The sequence below is a fragment of the Diplotaxodon limnothrissa genome, linkage group LG3 (genome assembly GCF_057381915.1).
Source record: "Diplotaxodon limnothrissa isolate DT_005_m linkage group LG3, D_limnothrissa_male_GT1.1, whole genome shotgun sequence".
Taxonomy (NCBI): Eukaryota; Metazoa; Chordata; class Actinopteri; order Cichliformes; family Cichlidae; genus Diplotaxodon; species Diplotaxodon limnothrissa.
Window position 1 is genome coordinate 53,175,488 of NC_140598.1, and position 23,499 is coordinate 53,198,986.

General features: G+C 38.1%; 1 protein-coding gene across 1 annotated transcript; it reads right to left on the minus strand.

Annotated features, from left to right (window-relative positions):
• Positions 1 to 225: 225 nt before the first annotated feature.
• On the minus strand, positions 226 to 16,128 carry LOC146636535 (uncharacterized). The gene is made up of 9 exons (XM_085350347.1): positions 16,080 to 16,128; positions 15,935 to 15,985; positions 15,639 to 15,797; positions 14,631 to 14,816; positions 5,063 to 5,186; positions 1,604 to 1,680; positions 1,467 to 1,517; positions 1,140 to 1,373; positions 226 to 467 (listed from the first exon to the last, which is right to left on the minus strand). The coding sequence occupies exons 1-9, from the start codon at positions 16,126 to 16,128 to the stop codon at positions 226 to 228; spliced, it is 1,173 nt and encodes a 390-aa protein (XP_085206473.1).
• Positions 16,129 to 23,499: the final 7,371 nt, after the last annotated feature.

Here is a 23,499-nt window from a genome sequence, read left to right on the forward strand (position 1 = left end):
GCGAAATACACAGGAATTTGGTCAAATACAATACAATAGTAATTACCTGGTATCAACAGTGGTTATACATAAGTAACATTACATGGATGTATTTAAAAACAGCACAGAAACTGGTAATAATGTAGAAACAAACATTTTTCTACAAGGCAAAACCAATTAAGAAGCATATAGTAATAGTTTTGTTGCAATATGATAACCTGAATTTTTAAAAGTGCATACATTAGACTATACGGTGAACCATAGGATCCTAGTGTGGTAATGCTGGACGAATATTTGAGCCTCATCTCCGTCTTCAGGCTGTTGTCGTTTACAACACCAAAAAGTGATGAACAGCAGCCCCAACAGGCCGTAGGTCAGGTTGGTGCTCCAAAATGCAAACAGGTAGAAAGTCTTGTTGCAGTAGATAATGCCTGTGGTTACGCTCTTATTGAAGTTGGGTTTCACATCCGAGTACATGAACACATTAACTGTAAAAATATTTAAAATACTGCTGTAGTGCATTGTTAAAAACAACAACAGTAATTCATTCATTGAAGATCAATATAAACTAAAAACCTGTTGTTGTTTTTATTACTATTCAGAGTATAACTTGCCTGTACTTTTTCTCTTTTACTTAAGTAAAGAAATTATATGAGTACTTCAACATTTACTGGAGCTTTTCAAAACACAGGTATCTGTACTTCTACATAATTAAAAATGTCTGTACCAGTAGGGACACTGACGCTCCCCAAATGAAAAAATTTACTAAGAATCAGCCACAAAAGATGAGAAGGGAAAAATTAAAAACCAAAAATGAAACCAATTATTTTGAGAAAAACTATAACACCAAACCAGATTAAAACTGATTAGCAACGCCCCATGCTGCTTAACTAACCAGATCAGAGCTGCTTATTTCCAGAAGCTTAATCGACTTGATGCTACACTCTGATTAAAAAGTGTTTCTTTTTGAGCAGCGTTTATGACAGGAAAAACAGAAAAAACAACTCATGATTTAAGCAATTTCAACAGCAGCTCTGCGTTTTCTTTTGTTTTGTTTTTGGTCACCATGTAATTTGATTTTTCTCAGTTGTTGCTTATTCCATCTTTCAATATTTCTTAAAACAGGTGTGTGCTGCTGTTAGAACATTTTTAAAGCTTACCACCAAGGTAAAAGAAACAGACGACGAGGAGGGGCACAGAGCAACAGCCTATGTTGCACCACTTGCACCGCCCTCGGTGCAGCAGGTCCAGCAACTGCTTTCTTGGTGTAATTGGAAACTGCTGCATTCTTTTCGCTGTGCACATGCTCAGTGCCAGAAATACAGATATGAATCCATAATTGTAGATGCATATGGGGATGTAGAACTCTGCTTTGCATTCATCAGTTGCTAAAGCTGTGGTGTACGGGGATAAAACAGAAACAAATGTCAAAATAAAATTCTGATGAATTTAAACTGATCATTACAATAACAGTGTCTGTCACTTACCAGCTATCACTTGAGCAATGAACATGATGCAGGAAATCACCAGGATACACCCTGAAGAAGAGCAGATACAGTGAGTCCCATATAGCACTACGCACCGTCTGCACATGTGTAGAAGAATTTCCACATCAGCCTCTCACCTAATATTGTTGTTCGTGGTTCGGAGGTGCATCGTGGTCGATCACTCTCCGGCATTATTACTAGTTTTATATCTGTCCTAAAAAGACACAAAGGAAACGATCAGCTATTTGTGCTGTTTTTCCATCTGTTAAATGGCAAATAAAAACATCTAGACTGAAAAAAGACACTGAATTTTACTTTTTTTTAAATTCTTTTTATAGTGTAAGTCTACCAGAAGGATGTGTAACTAGTTTTGAATCAAACCTATAACAAAACAAAGAAAGCCACAAGATATTCTCCACTTTATATTTCTGTTATTCTGTTAAGTGATAAATGAAAAGGTACCATGATATAACACTTGAATAAAATTACAATATATGATTTAAAATGAAGGAAAAAACTGATAATGGAAAAGCATGTTACCTACTTTTTACTGATTGTCTTTTGCAGTGTACAGAAGAATTTAAGTCACAAATAAAGAGAAAAGAGAAAATTATTAATGCTAACTGCTAAATTCTTAGAGATTAACCAAAACAGTTCAACAAAAAGACAATTCTACAAGAAATCCACTTTAGAAAGCTTGTAAACCTCATGCATATGTCAAAATAGTTAGCAAATTAAAGTGTGAAAGTGTTATGTAGGCTGTTGCAGACCAACCTGTTTGTGTGTCTGGCAGGACTTCCTAGAAAAGGACTGTTGCAGGAACATGGCCACATATAACATGGGCATGTCAGCATGTTGTTTCAACTTCCTTTTACAGCGTCTTTCACTTTGTTTTTTTGTTTAAGTTTTCTTTTTTCATCCAGCCATTTACTGAGGTGATTTTGTATTGTAATCACTTGTTTGTATGTCAGCAACATTACATAAAAACTACAAAATCTTTGTATTTGTTTTTCTTTTCCTAAGGAGCTCTTTTGCATTCACAGACAAGAGAAAAAGACATCACTGACAGCGTGTCTGTCACAGCAAAACCTCATGAGAGGAACACTTCCTCTCATTTGTCCTAACCCACTAAGACCTCGCTACATAAACATCTTTATGTCGTATTTCTCCACAGGACGAGGTTTGCCTGCTTTTCTAAAATACATTCCCTGTTTCCATTCCCACAGTGACATTTTTACAATTGATTGTTGAGTGCGAAAAATACTATGACAGTGTCATTCTTCCAACAGGTGCCCAGGATTAGAAAAGATGGTGTCAGATACGGACAGGAATTTTTAAAAAATAATTTTTTATTCATGTTAATTTTAGGACAGCATGCATTTTGTAACATTAACATAGACTTAATGCATTCAATGACAACAAATAATTCAGCACTGTATTAAAGTCTTCAGCCATGCCTCATTTCTTTTTCCAAGCAGTCAGAATTTGTTGTAATTTGCTAATGCTGTCTTGAGCTCTCTTTCGATATCGGCTTCTTTTTCATTTATTTTCATTCCTTTTACATTTAGAGATGATTTTGTTTTGTTTATTGAGCTACTTAACACTGGCCTGTGAGTCATTCAAGCTTGAAAAATGCTGCGTCGTGTCTACACCAGACTGATTACTTTTTTCGTTTCGTTACCAGCGTTTAAAGCTTGGAAGTACTGACATTACTATGAGTTTGAGTCCGCAAAAATTTACAAAAACATTAGTGTCCGCTGTACACTCTGCGTGGGAAGAAAACTTCTTTCTACAGCGAAAAATTAAACTTTAAATCTGAGCAAGCACCTAGCAAGCCAAAACGGGAATGTGAAATTCACAGAGAAACATCCAGATCCCCCCACTGACATGGCCCCTGCGGCACCGGGCAAACCTCCACCAGCCCCCACTCCTGCTAAACAGGTGAGCAACAGGACTTAGTGCTGCTGAATCTTTGATTTCATTTTTTTTTACTGTGTTTTACTTCCATCTATTTGAAAGTGTAAGTGTAAACACAAATAAATATTTTATTTTATATTCTGCAATATGCAGAAAATAGGTTTAAATGTTAAAGATTGTTGCATATAATTAAATTTTTGCTTGATGCATTGTGCATGAAGTTAAAAGATTAAAACTCATAAAACAAATTTTAAAAAGAGACTTTTTTCCATTTGATTCAGTTTTATATGATGGATTATACAGAAAAAATAGAATTGGGCTGAAAGGTCTATTGCTTTATTACGCATTTAGGTTGTGTATTATATTTTTAAAAGGTAATTTATTAATAAAGTAACAAATTACTTTTGAAAAAACATAATAGGTAAAGTAACGGGATTGCTTTTTTGGAGAAGTAATCAGTAATTAATAACTAATTGCTATTTTCAACTAACTTGACCAACACTGGTCTACACATAACAATAAACTCGACAGAGAACAATCTTTATGCACTTTTGTTTTACTAGGAGCCAGCCACACAAACACATGAATGATTTCAATTTTTTTAAGATGAATCTAATAAAAATACCAAGGACACAACAGTTTGACAGATATAAAATGGTATTTTTGCACCAATGACATGTGTTACTTATGATTAATAATCATTACATTTAAGACTGTGCATTCTCTGACTGTTGAGATTGATCAAAAAATATATTTTCTAAAGGTATTTTTGCATCAACAAGGGGGATACAATCATCTTGACAGAAAAAAAGAACAAAGGGCAGCTTTGAATGTCCTTGAAGAAGCCTGGAGAACTATTCCTGAAGACTACTTAAAGAAATGTCAAGAAAACTGCTGGAGAGAGCTCAGCCCATGTTGAAGAATAAAGGTGATCATATCAAATATTGACCTTCAAGCTCGTTAGGACTATAAAAACTTTTTTGCTTTGGATACTGTCTGTTTCCTTGTATGTTTGTACATTTTAATAAATGCCTTCACCTATTTCTGATCTTCCTGGAGAAATGTGAAGGCATATAAATGGCTGAAGACTCAAGATGCCTAGTACAGTACAATTTACACTGACATTTTTATGTACATGTATTACTTATGATTAATGATCATTTCACTCAAGACTCCGGGCTTTCTCTGATTTTGTTACTGGATCAACAGATATATTCTCTAAGTGTTTCTATGATGTTTCCTCAGTATTCAGCCTCACACATTTGGTATTTCTGCGCTCACAAGCTTATAAAATTGACCTATTAGAGAATCAATGGGATGAAAAAAAGGATATTATTCATATCTAAGGATGTCATTACGTAACAGAGTACTGCTGCAAAAGTATTTAAAAAGAGTACCCCCCAAGTTTAATTACTTAGAATATAAATTTTTGCATTTCTCTGATAAAAGATCAAACATGTACATTGCTCATTAGAACATTTGATTATATCTACATAAGACAAACAGGAAAACTGCCTTTAAATGCACCATTTGCCCGCATTTACCTTACAGTGTATGTTTATCTTTTTAATTAAGTTTGCTTCGTCTCTATTTATTACCGCACAAGTGTTTGAGTCTCATTATCACTATCGGCCTCTCGTTGTCTACAACAGCAACACGATAAAAAGAGCAGTGCTAACAGCATGTAGGTCACGTTGGTGAGCCAAAATGCACACAGGTAGAAAGCCTTGTTGCAGTAGAGATCAGGCTGTGCTGTAGTCTTGTCGTAGTTGGGTTCATAAATGGAGTAGATGACAATACTACCTGTAAAAATAAATAAATAAAGATTCATTGTCTCAGATAATAAATTTAGTGTTGCAGACCTGCACGTCCTCTTCATAAATACAGAACTGGATTTAAGCTTCTTTTTTTTTTCAAAATTGCTGAAATACATTTATTTAAAAAAAAAAAAAACAACTCAAAAGAAAAGCATAAAAGACCTTTAAAATCAAGACTTTTTTGGGGGGGGGGCGCATCTGTGCTAACAGTCACATCTGTGTGCCTGAGATGACCCTTTTAAGGGTATCCCAAATCTCATACATACACGGTGGGCCATTTTTATGGATACACCATAATAACATGGGAATGGTTGGTGATATTAAAGTCCTGTTTGTGGCACATTAGTATATGTGAGGGGCAAACTCATCAAGATGGGTGGTGACCATGGTGGCCATATAGAAGTCGGCCATCTTGGATACAACTTTTGTTTTTCCAATAGGAAGAGGGCCATGTGACACATCAAACTTATTGGTAATGTCACAAGACAAACAATGGTGTGCTTGGTTTCAACGTAACTTTATTCTTTCATGAGTTATTTACAAGTTTCTCTTTGTTGAAATTGAAATTGTGTTGATATCTGGTGAACGCAGTAACCGGGTCATTGCAGCAGATATCAATGCAAGACACCCTACGAGACCACCCATCTCCATGCTACAGTCAGCAAACTGCTTGCTAAGTTTCATGAAAATCGTTCAGTGTTAGATTTGCCAAAATGTGGACGCAAGAAAACTGTCACTAATGAAGAAACATCAGCGGCTGTCCTAGCTTCATTCAGCAAGAGCCCACAGCGTAGCACTCGCCGCATGTCACTGGAGAGTGGCATTAGTTGAACATCCCTTCGGCAGATATTAGCTACTCACGAATGGCACCCTTACAAACTCCAGCTACTGCAGCATCTCAACGAGGATGACCCAGATCGGCGCACAGAATTTGCAGAATGGGCACCACCACATTATGGGTGCCAGGTCCGAGCATTCCTAGATGAACAGTTTCCTGGAAAGTGGATTGGTCGTCGTGGGCCAGTTGAATGGCCCCCAAGGTCTCCCGATCGGACCCCCTTAGACTTTTATCTTTGGGGTCATCTGAAGGCAATTGTCTATGGTGTGAAGATACGAGATGTGCAGCACCTGAAACTACGGATACTGGATGCCTGTGCTGGCATTTCTCCTGCAGTGTTGCTATCAGTGTGTGAAGAGTGGGAGAAGAGGGTTGCATTGACAATCCAACACAATGGGCAGCACATTGAACACATTTTATAAGTGGTCAGAAACTTGTAAATAACTCATGAAAGAATAAAGTTATGTTGAAACCAAGCACACCACTGTTTTTCTTGTGACATTACCAATAAGTTTGATGTATCACATGGCCCTCTTCCTATTGGAAAAACAAAAGTTGTATCTAAGATGGCCGACTTCTAAATGGCCACCATGATCACCACCCATCTTGAGGAGTTTGCCCCCTCACATATACTAATGTGCCACAAACAGGACTTTAATATCACCAACCATTCCCATGTTATTACGGTGCATCCATATAAATGGCCCACCCTGTACAATTGAAAAAAAAATGCATTAGAATCTGTAGTTTATGTTGTTTATGTTTTCTCTAAACTCATGGGGGAAATCAATAAAACATGTTAAATTTGGGGGGTTTTGGAGTAAGAAACCATCTTGTTCTCACTCCAGCCAAGACTGTGAGCTAATAATTTGCAAAAATTGACACTTTTTTTTTAAAGCTTACCAGCAATTAACCAGCAACAGAAGAAGATGGTGGTTACAGACCAACAGACACTGTTGCACCAGTTACACCATAAGCTCAGTGCCAAGAAGACCGGTATGATCCCATACAGGGACATGTAGAGGGAGATAAAAGGCTGTCTGGGACATTGAAACACACCTGAACCTGTGGGGTGCAAAGATAAAGATTTGATTTTTTTCAAACATTGTCTGGCTCATAAAAATAAATTCACATAAATTCAATCTCCGAATGGGAATATGAGCATCTCTTGCTTACCAATCGCCCCTTGGCCAATGAATATTAAGTAAAAAAGAAACAAAATAAGCCCTGAAGGAGGCAAATACAGCATGTTTTCAGTCCCAAATCAGTATCCACCAACTTTAAATGTCTGCAAAAACTTAACACATCACTCTCTCACCTATTGTTATGCATCTCAGTCCACAGATGAATTGTGGTCTCTGACTCCCCTGCATTGTAACTAGTTTTGAATCTAACCTATAAAGACACAAAGTGAGCCACAAGATAGCCTCCTAATGTTTCCATTCCTGTTATTCTGATTAGGTTATAAATGAAAATGATTTACAAAGAAAAATAAGAAAATGTAAAGGTAGAAAGTTATTTACTTTTTACTTACTCTTTAGAGTGCAAGGCTATCAGAAAATTTTTTAATCATAGATATTAGTTTGTAAAAGAGAAATTATGAATGCTTTCTTACCGGATAACAAAAGCAGCTCAACAAACAGATGTTTCTACAAGAAATTAGCATGTTAAAAAACAACTTCATGTGTATTTCAAAATAGTTACAAATTAAAATCCATTATGTGAAAGCATTAAGCAGATAGTTGCAGACCTACCTGTTTGTGTGTCTGTCTGGACTGCTTTAAAGATAGAGAACATGGCCACATGTAACATGGGCATGTGAGCACGTTTCAACTTCCTTTTACAGCGTCTAACACTAGTGCTTGCTCTCAATCTTCCCTTTCCACTAATGTTATTTGGGTGAGGAGTACAGTGATTCACTGGGATAATTATATTTTTACTCATGTGTATGTCAGCAACATTACATAAAAACTAAAAGGTTAAATTAATAACAAGAAGGGAAAAAAAACATTGTTTTATTGTTCATTTGTTTGTCTTTTTGTGTCAGAAATATGAAGCGTACAGCGTTTTCAGACTATATATCTGAATTTTCTTGTAGTATTACTTGAGGAATTCAGGTTTTGGACTTCAAACAGCTCTTTGTATGGTTCATATTGAGCTACCAGTGTTAAGTAGCTCAATTCGTATGGTCCCTGAATCGCCTCTGTTACTTAAATGATCAGATTAGTAGCCAAGAAGTTTAACTGACTTGATGCTATGCTCTTCCTTTATTTTTTATCAGTATACTTTGATTAAGAAAGTTTAATTTGAAGATGATGAGTTGAATCAGTGCTCAGTGTTAGATACCAAATATGTAGAGGACATCTAAACTGCCATAGAGGGTTTTTTTTCTCGTCCAGCTTGGCTTCCTTTTTAAGAAGCCAGTGGTTTGAGGATGAGGATCCTTCCCCAACACTACGTCTCATCCTCCTCTGCTGGTCCCCAGTTCCTCTGTCTCAGCCACTGGCCTCCCAGCGGGCCTCCAGATTTCCTCCATCTGCGTTGCTAAGGCCCCGGCAAGCTTACTTCACCACCAGACCTGCACACTCAGTTCAGTCTTGCCCCATAGACAGACAAACTCTTGGTATCAACTCTGAATCAGTATAGATACTTTGCAAACAGGCTGTGTGGGTTTTCATCCCAGATCATGGTAGTCTGAGAAGCTTGGACAGAAAGTTTAAGTTTCACAAAAAGAAGTCCAGTCACTTTCTTTCAAAGCTCCCTATACATTTCAAGCAGACCAAACTTCTAGGATAAAATTACTTTGAGAAGTGAATTTACGAGCACTTCCCCTTATTTGGTCTAAACCACTGAGTCTTCCCTGTCTGAGGTTTTTTTCACTGGTTTTGAGGCAGCACGAGATCTGTCTGCTTTTCCAAAATACTTTCCCTGTTTTCAGTTTCCATATTGACACATTTTTTGGTTCAGTTAAAAAAATATTATGCCAATTAATTAAATTGACAAAGAATAAAGAAGCTACAGCACTGTACTAAACTATGAAATAAAAAATAGGACGATTACATGAATTTTTGTTTTTTATTTAATTTATTTTTTCAGATAAACAAAAAGTTAATAGCTGGGATATTCCCAAATTAAGAAGCTCACATATGGATTTCATTAAGCTATGATTTATATCACACAACATTTTTGTTTACATTCAGAAAACTTTAAACGAAAGGAGGGAAAGTTCCGATTATTTATTCTCAACAACAAAATGCCGGCACTGTATTCGCAATAATCCTCTGAAATCACTGAGAACATGGTCAAAGAAGTCAAACATAAAAAGTAGTTTCCTCTTAATGTAACATAACCGTTTAATGAACATTTTGACTGAAGACTTCTTGCTTTGTCTGCATGACTTCATCAAATTAATATTCTCTATATGTTGTTTTCTAGTTTCTGACAGTTCAGCCTGACATACTCATACTTTTGGGAAACTCCAGGAGCTCTAAGTTTGTAACAACTTAAACAATAATGGAAAAACACAGCAACCACCAAGCCTGACAAACAATAAAAATAATATTTATAATACCCGATGATGTTTGAGAATCATTTGAGGAGATTAAATGTAAAAACATTAATTGCTAAACCTCACTGTGATATTTCTCTAAAAGATCAACAGATCAAATGCATGTTCCTGTAATATGTTTGCTAAAAGTACATAAGACACAAATCCATTGAACTTGAGTGGAACAACAGAATTCATTGTTTTGAATGGGTGAGTGAACACTTTTGACAATATACCGTACATGGAACACGCATGGAACAACACTCACTACAGTTTTTCTCCATCACTTCGGCACAAAGGAAAGTCATTCTCAGCACTCTTTATGCACTTCTGAGTTTCATAACACAGAGTCACTAAAACAAATAAAACCTTTTTCAAATATGTCAAAACATGAAGAGTCAGTGAATCACTTCAACTCTGTGATGAATGAATAAAAACTTTTTACTATTTCTGTACTTGTAAGTGTGTGTAGAAACAATCAGATTAGGCATTAAGCTATCATGTGTGGGGGAAATGTATTACAAATTTGAGAAGTGCATTAAGAGTAGTGAAAATAACATTTCTGGTTTGATTTTGCACCAAAGTGATCAGTAAAAATCATAACACCACCAAACATGCTGATTGTGATCCGCTGTGTGTGCCTATGTTTTCATGTCAGCCATCTTTATTCTTTTCTTTTTATCTCCGCAGCAGAGCCTCATTATCATCAGCCGGTTTTTCCTTACAGCAGCAACAAATGTAAACGAGTGCAGCAAACAGCACGTAGGTCAGGATGGTGCTCCAAATGGCAAACAGGTAGAGCGATTTGTTGCAGTACGAATCAGTTTTTGTTGTGTTCTTGTTGTAGTTTGGTTCATAAATGGAGAAGATCGCGATCACATTACCTGTAGAAATAAAGTAAAAAAGATCTCAGATAGTAATGTTTGGTTAGGCTAAAAAATAGTGAAATGAAGCTGAAAAAGTTGTATTGTCATAACTTAACAAAAATCATTTCATTCAGTAAATCAGAACATAAACTAATTTCCAAATGAGATGTTTTAGCTCAGGACCAAGTCTTTATAGATTATGTATCTATTTAAAGCTGCATAAAAAATTACAGCTTTAAACAGATACATAATCTTTAAACAGATACCAAGGACAAAGTATCACCAGAACTGACTACACTGCCTGATACACTCATTATTTGTTACATTGCTCTGTTTTTTCTCAATAACTGTATTTCTGATCTACTTAGTTTTACATTTATGCTGTAATGGATAAAGACGAGTTCCCCAACATCATCACTAAGTAAACACAATAAGAATGCATTTTGTTTGATAAAGTGTATTAATTATTTCTTTGGCTTTTTTTAATGAATGCTGAGGAAAATAACACACCATGAAAAGCATAACATGTGTCACGGTTTTTCTTGATTGTCTTATTGCAATTCTCAAAGGAGAAAGGTCATGATAAGCACTCTTAATGGTGTTCTTAAATCAGTATTGCATTTCCACACCTACATGAGCCTTTCGCATTGTTTTTATACACACTTTTACTGTAATTATGGATGATTTGCTACTAAAGATATTTATTACTGTGTTGATGCACTTCTTACTCGTTGTCAAAAACTGACTCAAGTGCAGATTCGGAGTAAAGGGCAAAGGTTTCTTTACAAACAAAAAACACCACAAGCGAGAGACAAGGAAAAAACAATAACTAATACATGTAGCCTCACTGAGCCAGCCGGGTAGACACAGGGACCATGACACTTGTATGTGATGACTCATCAAAACAGTTTGTGTTGGATGTTTGCCCAGCTTGTTGGCATCTTGCACCTTGGATTATCTCTGGACAGCCTGCACCTGGGGTTCTGGATTGTGTGTTTCTTTTGGGTTTTTTTTATATCAGTCACTCCTTCTATCTGTTGCTTGTATGGTTGTAGGTGGCTGCCTCTCCATGATGGTTCTTCTCCTTGCTTTTCTTCTTTCTGCTGTATGAGGTGTTCACTAAATGTGCACGGTCAGGAGCTTCCTTTTTCTGCTGGGCCTGCCGGCCTCTGTCTCTTCCTATAGCCCACTTATTATCCCAGCAGGGTACCTGATCACTGGGGTATGTGTCGATTGCCCGGATCTTGTTCTTCCGGTTCAGCTGACTCCTCAGGGCTTGCCTGACCCTCTGCAGGTGGTTGTAGTTTTCCTAGCGGCCTCTTCATGGTTCATGGTTCTTCATGGTTTTTATGATGAAGTCTTTCACATTCTCATTGTTTCTCCACATACTTCACTACTATTTGGTTACTATGTTAACGCACTTCTCAGTTTAAGATGCTGCGGAAAGCTGATTGGTTTATTTGGATTACTGTAATGAGCAGTAGAGCAGGTGTACCTAATAAAGTTGGTTGGCGCTGTGTTCTCAGATTGTTTATTTTTCCTTTGTTTTTTTTATGCAAATAGTTTAATTTGACTCTATTTTGCTTTTCTTCATTTTATTTATTTAGTAAAAAAATTTTTTTTTTTTTTTTAAATCCTTCACATTTAATTTTTGTTTCTGAAAATTATTTATTCTGCATTAGCTATATTCATGTTTTGACAAATGTGAAAAAGGTTTTGATTGTTTTAGTATATTATATACAGGTGAGTCTGTCTAATGAAAAATGCCTTTTAGAGAACTGCTTTGAGAGTGAAGAGAACGACTTCCCCTGTAAGAAAAACTGACCAAACCAAAGAGCAAACCATCAAACAGTGTCATCTGCTTTCAGTTTCACGAGTCAGTTCTTATTTCCCTGCTAATGTTTCCAGACTGATAGTAAAAAGATGAAGTGTGCTGGTGTGAAAAGCTGGCACAGCATGTTACATGCCACAACAGATAGTTTCCATAAGCTCCCATCAAATTATATACAGAAACATTATTTTACACACATTTACACCATCTGAGATAGTTATTCTTTAAACTTTTGTGGTGTTTCATCTCTGAACAAACGGGTACATTTCAAACAGGCCAAACTTTAACTTTCTCCCTCATTTTCTCTGTTTTCAGTTCCACTGTCTTTTTAAATTGTTTAAAAATGTATTGAGCAATTTCCTTTGGTTTTTCAGGGGGAAAAATCACACTAATGAGTGTATGATTAGGGGTGGGTTTTGATAATCGATTTATCCATTAACCAGCCCATGGTGTTTAATATTAGCTTCTGTAAATTGCAGAATAAGAACATGAGTGTGCATCATAAACTGCCAGCGCAGACAGAAGGTCATCAGAAAATAACTTGTTCCCTTTTGCGTCTTTTCTACAATCCATTGAAGTTAATGATTTGATCTACATTTGCTAACATATAATACCAAGAATAATTTTTAAATAATAGAATTAATTAAATCTTGAAAATCATTTTTTTAACCCTGGCTTTTCATTCGAGTTCCGCTTAAGTACCATCAGATTTTTTTATGTTGTTTATGTTGTCACAATATAATGTATTTGCGTCTAGGGGTGGGTTTTTATAATCGATTTATCAATTAAAATCTATTCTGGCTTGGATAACGTGGAATCGATTTTTTTGATTTTAATTTATTTTGCCCAAAACGCCAGAATCTCAGGTTAAACCTCACAAAATTTCGACAACCACCAAACATTTAAAACAGTAAATGAGAGCAGCTTCTGCACAAAGACGTAAACACAAAGCGCAGATCAGAATCAGTGAGATGTCGCCTTTCTCACCCGACCGCCTGGACACGGTCGGGGCTGAAAGCCGATAGCTCGCAGATTCTGATGTTTCAGCGGGTCCGCGCTTTGTGTTTACGCCCTTTTTGCGCTGATTCTAAAGCTGTTAGTTTGATCTCTCTCCAAACATTATTGACCGAACCAGCAGCAAAAGAAGATCCAAACTAAGCTTCACATAAACATCGTCATGAATTCCCTCTGACTTTTGCTGTTTTGTTTCCACCACGATAAAATCACACTTCATGCACAGCTCTCTCTTTCTCAGTATACTTCAAGAACAGTTTCCAGTCTAAAAATCTGTTTTCTGCATTATTCGCTTGCTTGTTACCACATGTCTACCATTGTTTACAGCGCTGTCGGCCGATGTTTTTTTTTCCTTTTACTTACTTCCGAAAATAAAGCCTCATTTCTGCTGGTCAATAGGCTTCTAAACAAATGTAAACTTTTTAAAATTATGCAAAATGCAAAACGCTTAGCTGTGTCTGTAATAAAACCGCTGTAACTTCAGAGGTAATGTTCATATGTTGATTAATGGTTTTCTTTTGTTTTTGATGTACTGCAGAATATTTTTGTAAAATCCCAGGCCAGAAAATCACCTTCATGTTTTTCTCTGTTTTATCTTCAGCTACTTTGACACAAAGGCACCTGCTGTGATGCTCACACCTTTGATAAAGTCTCGAAAGTGTCAGCTTCCTTTTTATAGATACAAAAATATGTAAATGTACTGATCTGAATTATAATATTTCTGACTGTCTGAGGCAAAATTTCCCAGATTCAAATTGAATCGAATCGAATCGATTCGGGACCTTGTGAATCGGAATTGAATCGATTCTAGAAATCAGTGACGATACCCAGCCCTATGTATGATCTGTATGCATAAAATATGAAATATGAAAACTGAAGAAGATACAATAAGGCTAATAAAACAACGTTATGTTATTCTTATTTTCTTTTATTTACAAGTAAATAAAACATAACTCACACATGGATATCATTAACATACATAAAAATTACAGCATATATACTTTTCAAAGGAAAGAGGGCTAGATAAATTGGGGGTGGGGGGGGTGACTAGACATAAATCATTAGTTGGTAATTACATGGTAATTGCAAACGTTTCAGGTTTCAAGTTTTAGTATTGTGAGGTCTTTATGATACAGAGCACTTTAGCTGTTTTTACTATTGTTGTGAATTGGCTGTATATAAGTTAAAGTAAGTGAATTATGATTTCGATTCAGTCATGTTTAGGTTGCTTTTGAAAATAGAGACCTCATGTCTCAATGAGATTTACCTCTGAAAAAAATTAACTATAAACATTGCATTATTTTGGTTATCCCCAAGCAGCGTTTGAGCCTCACTGTCATCACTTTCTATCAGAAAATAAACAGCTAAAGAATATGAGAAAAAAAGAACAGCTAAGAGGACAAAGGCCAGGTTGGTGGTCCAAAATGCAAACAGGTAGAGCGTCTTGTCGCAGTAATGATCGGGATCTTTAGTGTTCTTGTTGTAGTCAGGTTGATAAACGGAGTAGATGCGAATGGTACCTGGGGAAATATAAAGGAATCAGTTAAGAAAGCTTGATCATGATTGGCTACCGTCATGGTCTTTGTGCAGGAGGCAGGAAAAGAAGACAAATGCGCGCACACAGGGTACGACAAGACGATGAGCAGGGAAAGACGCAGACACTAAATACAAGTGGTGAACAAGAGGAAACAGCTGGGAGACACGGCTGACATGTCTTTTTTGAGGTGGGCAAAACAGGACATTACGCACCCCGACGGGAGACTGTCAAAATAAAACAGGAAGCAGAGAAGCAGATTTGACACAGCGACGTGGACACGACAGGTTTAGGGAGGCACAAAAACAGACCATGGAGCACAGAGACAAGAGTGACAAGGAAGAAACGGAACAGAGGGAGCATGGAATCAATTATTCAATTATTTATTTCTATTTAGTTTCAAAGCTCTTCTTCTTAAAAGCTGCACCAGTGAATTTCAGCCACTTGAAAGCAGCAGAAAACAACACATCACAGTTTGTGAATTGTGACTCTTCTTTTGTATTAGCATTCATTACAGCCTGAAGCCTGACCTTCAGTCATATTAATCTCATGAAGATTATTTGCATCTACAATAACTTTATTATTTAAAACTGTGATCATGTAAAAGGAAATAAGAGTGATGGGAACTTCTTACACTTCAAGCAAGCACAAAGCAGCAATAGGGATATTTCACCAATAATCACCAATAATTTTACTCTTGTGAAAAATCTCTGGGTTTTCGTGTTGCTATTTTTTTATGCTATGCAGACTATGTGTAATATTTCTCAGTACTGCACTGTTAAGAAACTGTATAATTTATAACGCTTACCCATGATGAACCACATAAAGACAATGGCGATGGATGCAGACCAAAGGATGATACCACACCACCTCTTAGACCACAACCAGAACACGGCTATGAATCCATAACCAGACAGATAGACGGGGATGAAGGGGTCGATTCGACAATCATCAATGTGCACCAATCCTGCAAACCACAAGTATGAAAATAAAGACGGTCAAATGGTTATTACATCATTTTGGTTATTTCATTTTTTTAAACATTGTTTTCATAAAATACATTTAAAAGGAATGCAATCTGAATATGGAGCGTCTGTCACTTACCAGTGATCGCCTGAAGAAAAAACATGATGTGGTAAACCAGCAAGGTGCAAGCTGAAGGAAGGCAGACACAAAGTGATTTCAGTCACAAATGACTCCAAGCTGCAGCCGCAGACGTGTGCAAAAACATTTTAAATCATTCTCTCACCTATTGTTTGACGTATCCAGGTGAAATAAGGTCTTTCACTCTCTGGCATTATGACTAGTTATAAATGGACCTACAAAGACACAAACAAGGCTGTGAGATATGCTCAAGCTGTCTATATGTCCGGTAAAAGAAACGATAAGTCTAGAATAAGTATGGCAAATTACAAACAGTTATTCGTTAGTCTGTGAAAATGAAATGATAGTGAACATACAGCATGTCGAAAATCTGACTAGAATAACAAATGGATATAAATGTATATCAAATAGTTATCAAATAAACCTTAAATGTATTAAGTGATTGGATTAAGGCCTACCTGTTTGCACGACTGATAGGTCTTTGCCTTTGAAGAGAACGGTTTCATGAGAAGTTGGCAATATATAGTGCAGTCAGATTGAAAGTGTTGCTGTCTACACTTCCTTTTACAGTGACTTTCACTTTAATACTTGTCCTTCAGCCATATTCCTTAAAGAACAACACCCCAAACTGTTTTTGGTATTGTTGGTTCTGTGCAGCAAATGTCAAACAGTTCAAAATTCCAGGATAATTCCTCCTACTTTAGGTACATTTTCATTTTATCGTGAGTATGAATGAAAACTGCACGAAATCAGTCTTTTTTTTCTGAATTACAGTTACTGTTTTTGAAACAGTAAAGATACACAGCAAAGATACACAGATACCATGACAGAGACTAAGGCAAAGTTTTGAGTCATTGTGATAGTGTGCGTCAGCATCCGCATCACTGGGAACACAAGACTGAAACCAGTGGCAATCGCTACAACGCTCGCCCTGACAGAGGTGGAGTTTGGATGGTAATACCTGCCTGCAGTCCTGACCTCAAACCCACTGAACACTTGGATCAGCTTTGGTGTGCTGTTTGTGCCAGAGCAACTAACACAACCACACTGGCTGACTTACAAAGGAGACGCAACAGTAGAAACAGTAGGTTTGTATACCAAACTCTACTTTTTAGGATACCAACCGTCTGTACTAATAAATGAGCTGGTGTCAAACTTTGGTACCAGAACACATCTGGATTAGAGGAAGAACAAGAGTGTCAGAGGAGTGAGCAGCGATCCTCTGATGTGTTGAAGACCAACAAACAAAGATGGCAAGACAACAGTGGTGAGCTGCAAGTTGTCTCATGCGTGTTTCTCAGAAAAATTACCATGGCAACACATAAAACCTGATAAAACACCCGGTCAATCAGAAAATATATCTAAAACCTGAAGAGTGTACAATAGTTGAGCCTGAAATCCAAATTCACTGACAGAGCTGCAGCTTGCATCAGCAATGGAGGATGATGATGAAAAGCAAGACATCCACATCTTCTTCAGGTCATCAGGCACTAACTGAGCATTTTTTCACTGGGTACACTCAGATTTGTTATTGGCATGTTACAGTAAATAAACTTCATGTGACATGGCCCATCTGTTGAGAAGTTTTTATTAATTTCTGATTCCACTGCTGCTACTTAGAGGAGGACAACAGGAAGTGTCAGTAAACACGTGCACCATCTCATGGATTACTGACTATCTGACAAACTGGACACAGTGTGTGAGGCTGGGCAGAGCACTCGCTGATTTGGTGATGTGCAGTAAGAGCTGTGACCCTTAAACATGTGCAGCAAAGTTATGTTGATTTTCCATCAGTCAGCTGTGGTGAGCACAGCGTACTTTACTGTGGTCTGCTGGGGGATCAGCACTGGAGCTGGATAAACTGATCAGGAAGGATTAATGATGTTTATTTTTATTCTTATCAGTAGTAGTAGTAATGTTATCATCCTTTCAAGTACAGTAACAACAGCCATGATGAAGGCTGGTGTGATAAATAAAACAAAATAAAATAAATTAAAATAAAATAAAATAAAATAAATGCTTAATATCAAAAATGAAGCATTAAGGGCTGTGTGATTTGAGGCATTAGGGGCCATCTAGTGGTCTTTGCATGTTATTGCAGTCAGTTCTTTGCTGGACTTGCAAGAATAGAATAGAATAGAATAGAATTCAACTTTATTGTCATTGCACATGCACAGGTACAGGGCAACGAAATGCAGTTTGCATCCATCCAGAAGTGCTTTAGTGATATAGATATATTACAATATATATTAGCAATAATATAGATATGTGAGTATATTACAGAAATGGGTCTATTATGGTATGTTATAATGTACACGGTATGAAGTATGTTGTGAATATTCTATAACTATAAGTATGTACAGGCTGTAGTGAGTACAAGCTATGTACAGGCTATGAACAGGATATAAATATGAAAAACTATACAGAATATGAAATAAATAACTTTACAGAATCTGGGATATACAGCTATACAGAAATGGGAACTATGCAAGTTGTAAACAGTTGTAGGGTTAAAAATTATCGAATGTACAGAATGATTATTTACACAGAGCTATACAGTAGTGCAGTTAAGATAAGTGAGGGTGTAGATAGTTTCTACAGAGGCTATATAAAGTGCTAGTGGTTGTGAGTGGTGGTTCACTCCATGTTATTATTGTGTGTTTGAGGGTACAGTTGTCCATTGTGGGTGTGTGTATGTTCAGTCCATGAGTTTAACGTGGGTCAGATGTCAGGAGGCAGAGTTCAGGAGTCTGACAGCTGTGGGGAAGAAGCTGTTCCGGTACCTGGTGGTCTTAGTCCGGAGGCTCCTGTGGCGCCTCCCAGAGGGCAGGAGGGTGAAGAGTCCATGTGATGGGTGACTGGGGTCTTTGATGATTTTCCCAGCCCTTTTCAGACACCGCTTCCTGTAGATGTCTTTTATGGCAGGAAGTGGTGCTCCGGCGATGCGCTGGGCAGTTTTCACGACCCTCTGCAACGCCTTCCGGTCCGAGGCAGCGCAGTTCCCGTACCAGACTGTTATACAGTTGGTCAGGATGCTCTCGATGGTGCAACGATAGAAGTTCACCAGGATGTCTGAGGACAGGTGGTTCTTCCTCAGAGTCCTCAAGAAGAAGAGGCGCTGGTGAGCCTTCTTGACCAGCTTGGAGCAGTTGGTCGTCCAGGTGAGATCCTCGGAGATGTGGACTCCCAGGAACTTGAAGCTGCTCACACGCTCCACAGCCGTCCCCTTAATGTGGATGGGTGGATGTGGGTCAGCATTCCTCCTGTAGTCCACGATGAGCTCCTTGGTCTTCTCGGTGTTAAGCAGCAGGTTGTTTGTGTCGCACCACTCAGCCAGACGATCCACCTCCTCCCTGTAGGCGGCCTCATCGTTGTCACTGATGAGGCCAATCACCGTGGTGTCATCTGCAAACTTAATGATGGTGTTGGAACCATCAGCAGGTCTGCAGTCGTGGGTGAAGAGGGAGTAGAGGAAAGGGCTCATCACACAGCCTTGTGGTACACCGGTGTTCATCGTGATTGTAGATGAGCAGCGGTTATCCAGCCGGACATGTTGGGGGCGGTTGGTCAGGAAGTCCAGTAACCATTTGCAGATGAGGGAACTGATGCCCAGGTCTGTCAGTTTCCTGATGAGTTGTGAGGGGTGGATTGTATTGAATGCTGAACTGAAGTCTATAAACAGCATTCTGGCGTAGGTGTTGTTGTTGTCCAGGTGTGAGAGGACAGAGTGCAGTGCGATGGAGACTGCATCCTCTGTGCTCCTGTTCTGGCGGTATGCGAATTGGTGGGGGTCCAGGGTGGGGGGAGACAGGATTTGAAGTGTGCTAGGACCAGCTGCTCTAAGCACTTAGTGATGATGGGGGTGAGTGCTACTGGGTGGTAGTCATTGAGGCAAGATGGGTTGGAGTTTTTGGGTATCGGGACGATGGAGGTGGATTTGAAGCAGGCCGGTACCACAGCGTGGGCCAAGGACAGGTTGAATATGTCTGTCAGCACTCCTGCAAGCTCCCCAGAACACGCTCTGAGAACACGCCCGGGGATGCCATCGGGACCTGCAGCCTTGTGGACATTGATCCTGCTCAGCACCGCTCCTACATCGGTGGGGGAGAGAGTCAGAGGTTGGTGGTCTGGCGTCATGTCTGCTTTGGTTGTGGTTGTGGGGTTCCCTCGCTCAAAACGAGCATAAAAGTTGTTGAGCTCGTTGAGGAAGGAGACATCAGAGGATGCGGGGGAGGGTTTGGTGGTCCTGCAGTCTGTAATGGTCTGGAGTCCTTGCCACATGCGTCGGGGGTTGGAGTTGGAGAAGTGTTCTTCTACCTTCTTTTTGTAATGGTGTTTGGCTTTTTTGATGCCCTTCTTTAGATTAGCCCTGGCTGTGCTGTAGGCGTGTGCATCTCCTGACCTAAAGGCGGTGTTGCGGGCCTTCAGGAGGAGACGAACATCCCGGTTCATCTGGAGCAAGTGGAGCAAATCACTTGAAGAAAAATGTGCATGCTGTCTAGAAGTCAGATTTGATTTCTTTTTGTTCTGCACATTTATTTATTTATTTATTTATATTTTTGTAGGTGTTGCTATGATTGCATGTAAAATACCCCAAAAACTGGTGGATAGAGTCCTATATGTGACATCACTGTAACCAGTGTTTCTAAGAGGAATCTGCAATCAGCCACTCCTTTAGCTAAATCCTAACTTTGTCATCGAGAGGATTATTTTCTATTCCTAAGTTACTTGTTCATTTAGTCTGTTCATTTAGCAACAGAAAATATTGCACCAGTTCTTCAAACAGCTCAGTACAGAGAAGACGATTATGAGACCACAGAGGAACATATAGATGGGGATGAATGGCGCCTTGGACAGTTATTAATGTGCACAAATCCGACAAACACGAAAATGAGGAGTGTCAAGTTGCTGTTCCACAGTTCATTATTTCATTATGTTATTTCAATTTTCAAGTTTTATTTCCAACACATTAAATGAATGTAGATAAATTCAGTCTGATTATAGTGCCTCTCTCACTTACCAACTATCCCCTGAACAATAAACATGATGAAGAATACCATGGAGATCAAATCTGACAGACAGCAGACACAATATGGTTTCATTCACAAATGACACCATGCAGCAGCAGCAGATGTGTGCAAAACTGTTCAAAATCACTTTCTTATTTATTGGTTGAGGTATGCAAGTGTGTTGAGGTCTATCACTCTCTGGCATCACGACGAGCTAGTAATGAAGCCTACAGAGACACAAAGGAAGCTGTGAGACGAGCTCAGGCTGTCTGTATATGTCAGATAAATCAAAGATAAGAGTGTCAGAAGGATGACAAATCAGAAAATGCAAAGTGTGTGAAAGTATTACTTAACATACAAATCAAGCTTAAATGTGTTATGTGATAGCATTAAGTAGTCAGTTGAAGCCCTACCTGTCTGTGTGCCGTCTGTGAAGCAAAGAAAAGAATGATTTCCTGAGAACTTGGTAATATTTATTGTGGGTATGTGTGAAAGTGTTGTTGTCTAAGCTTCCTGTTACAGCGTCTTTCACTTTAACATTTGCTCTCATGGCACTGAGAGGAAGAGGAGTTTTTTGTGGTTACTGATTAGATTTTTTTTTTTTTTTTATTTTGGCTTTTTAGCCTGTAGTTTTGATAGGTGAGTAAAGTAGGCAGGAAAATGTGGGGAATGACATGCAGTGAACACCCGGTACAGACTCACACCCAAGACCCCACAGTAGCCTTTTCGCATAGGGGTTGACTGCTGAACCCAGTGAGAGACGCTGGCACCGTTTGAAACTACATTTAAAAGAACTCATTTGAAGAACTGGAACATGAATAAAGGAAGAACCCTTAGTTTGGGGGTTGATGTGATTTATCACTTATTTATTTTTAATGTAATTTAAATTTTTAGGTTTTCTTCTAGTCCTGTGTTAATTTAAGGTTTTGATTTTTAGATTTCTAAAAATCTGTCTTTAGACACAATTTGTTACTAGCAGCCTGTAACAGAAACACACCATTTGTTCCAATTCCTTTTGTTTACTCTAAAGATTCAAATGAAATGTTTCCCCTATTTAAGTCCTCGATCTTAATGAAAACAAACAAAGATGTTTGTCATGTAAATAATATGTATTTCAATAACTAAACATAATTTATTGAGACACAAAATAAAATTATCTGAGGCTGAAAGGCAGAGTGACAGAGGGATTCAACTAACAGATATGAGCGTGTCGGTCAGGTCAGGATCCAAGATGTGGCTTTGAGCTCCTTTTGATGAACGTGACAGCAAATCCTTTCAACATAAAACAAAATGCAACACTAACAGCTGCCAAACTTACTGATAGAGCAGTTTGTACAATAGCTCACCCCTACTCTCTGGGTCTTCTGTGACACGCTTCATATACAGACCTGTGTTGGTCCCTGGGTCTTGGACTCGGGGTTTTGTGTTTTCTGGGGGTTTGAGGATCATTTGAGTTTTACTTCTGTAATATAAACCATATTATTTCTGTTTACCTTGATGTCCTTATTATCACCCAGCAGTCTCTGTTTGGTTTTTTTGCCGACCAAGACTTAATTATGTTATGTTTAAGTTCTTTGTCTTGGTGATGTAGTATTTGGTTACTCTCCTTTTCTCCTTAATCATTCTGTTCCTCCAGTCTCGTCTCTGTATTTGTTTTGTTGTCTATCTTGTTCTCTTGTCTCAAGTTAATCTTGTTAGTCTCTTGTTGAGATTATTCTGTTATCATATGTTACCTTATATATGTAATCAAAGTAGTTGAATTATGATACTGCTGTAGATCATATTATACCCTTTAATATAGAGTGTGTGATCAGTATGTAGTTTAGTCCTCATTATACTTTTGAATTAAAAGAACATAATCATTTTGTAGTTCATTAGATAAGTGTGCATCATTCTGTATCCTTGATCGGCTGTGAATGTCTTATACTGTTTTCTTGACATGCTTTACTGCTGAATCATCAAAAGAAGGTTGTAAGCAGGAGACTTGGTGTCTAGGGAGATAGACAACATTCCATACCCCCACCTTTGCAGAGAGCAGAAGGAGCAAGGAGCCGAGGTCATAATTTAGGCGCCGTAAGAGAGAAAGAATGTGAATGTTTAGACTTTTACGACTAGGTGGGGGCCACTAGAGAGTATAAAAAGCTGAGTAACCCGTCACCATTTTGAGACATGCTGCTGACCCTCTGCAGGCATCTCTCCCGTCCGGACGTTGTAATGCTCTTATGTGTTGAATTGTATGGAAATAAATGATTGTTGATTGAGCATTTATACACCGAGTATTGTCCTTCCTTCAGCCCAAAGATTCAAAGAATTGGGATTTTTAACACTCTCTTCCTGTTTTATTTTGCTGATTGTTGTTCTCTGTCTTCTGTTCAGTTTAAGCTGTGTTCCCACCCGGTTCCTCTTCTCCTGTTATCTTGAGTGTATCTCTTGTCAGAGTCTCTTCTTATCCTTTTTCATGTTGTCTCGCATGGTTGCGTGTCTCCTCCCCCCGAGTCTCTAATATAGATGTGTGGCCTTGACTGAGAACCACAAAAATGAAGAAATAACATCACT

Coding starts and splice junctions, on each gene's coding strand:
- LOC146636535 (XM_085350347.1), bottom strand. CDS start 16,128: ATGCCAGAGAGTGAAAGACCTTATTTCACCTGGATACGTCAAACAATA. Junction 15,798..15,934: donor TTTTCTTCAGGCGATCACTG/GTAAGTGACAGA, acceptor TGTGGTTTGCAG/GATTGGTGCACATTGATGAT. Junction 14,817..15,638: donor CTTTATGTGGTTCATCATGG/GTAAGCGTTATA, acceptor ATATTTCCCCAG/GTACCATTCGCATCTACTCC.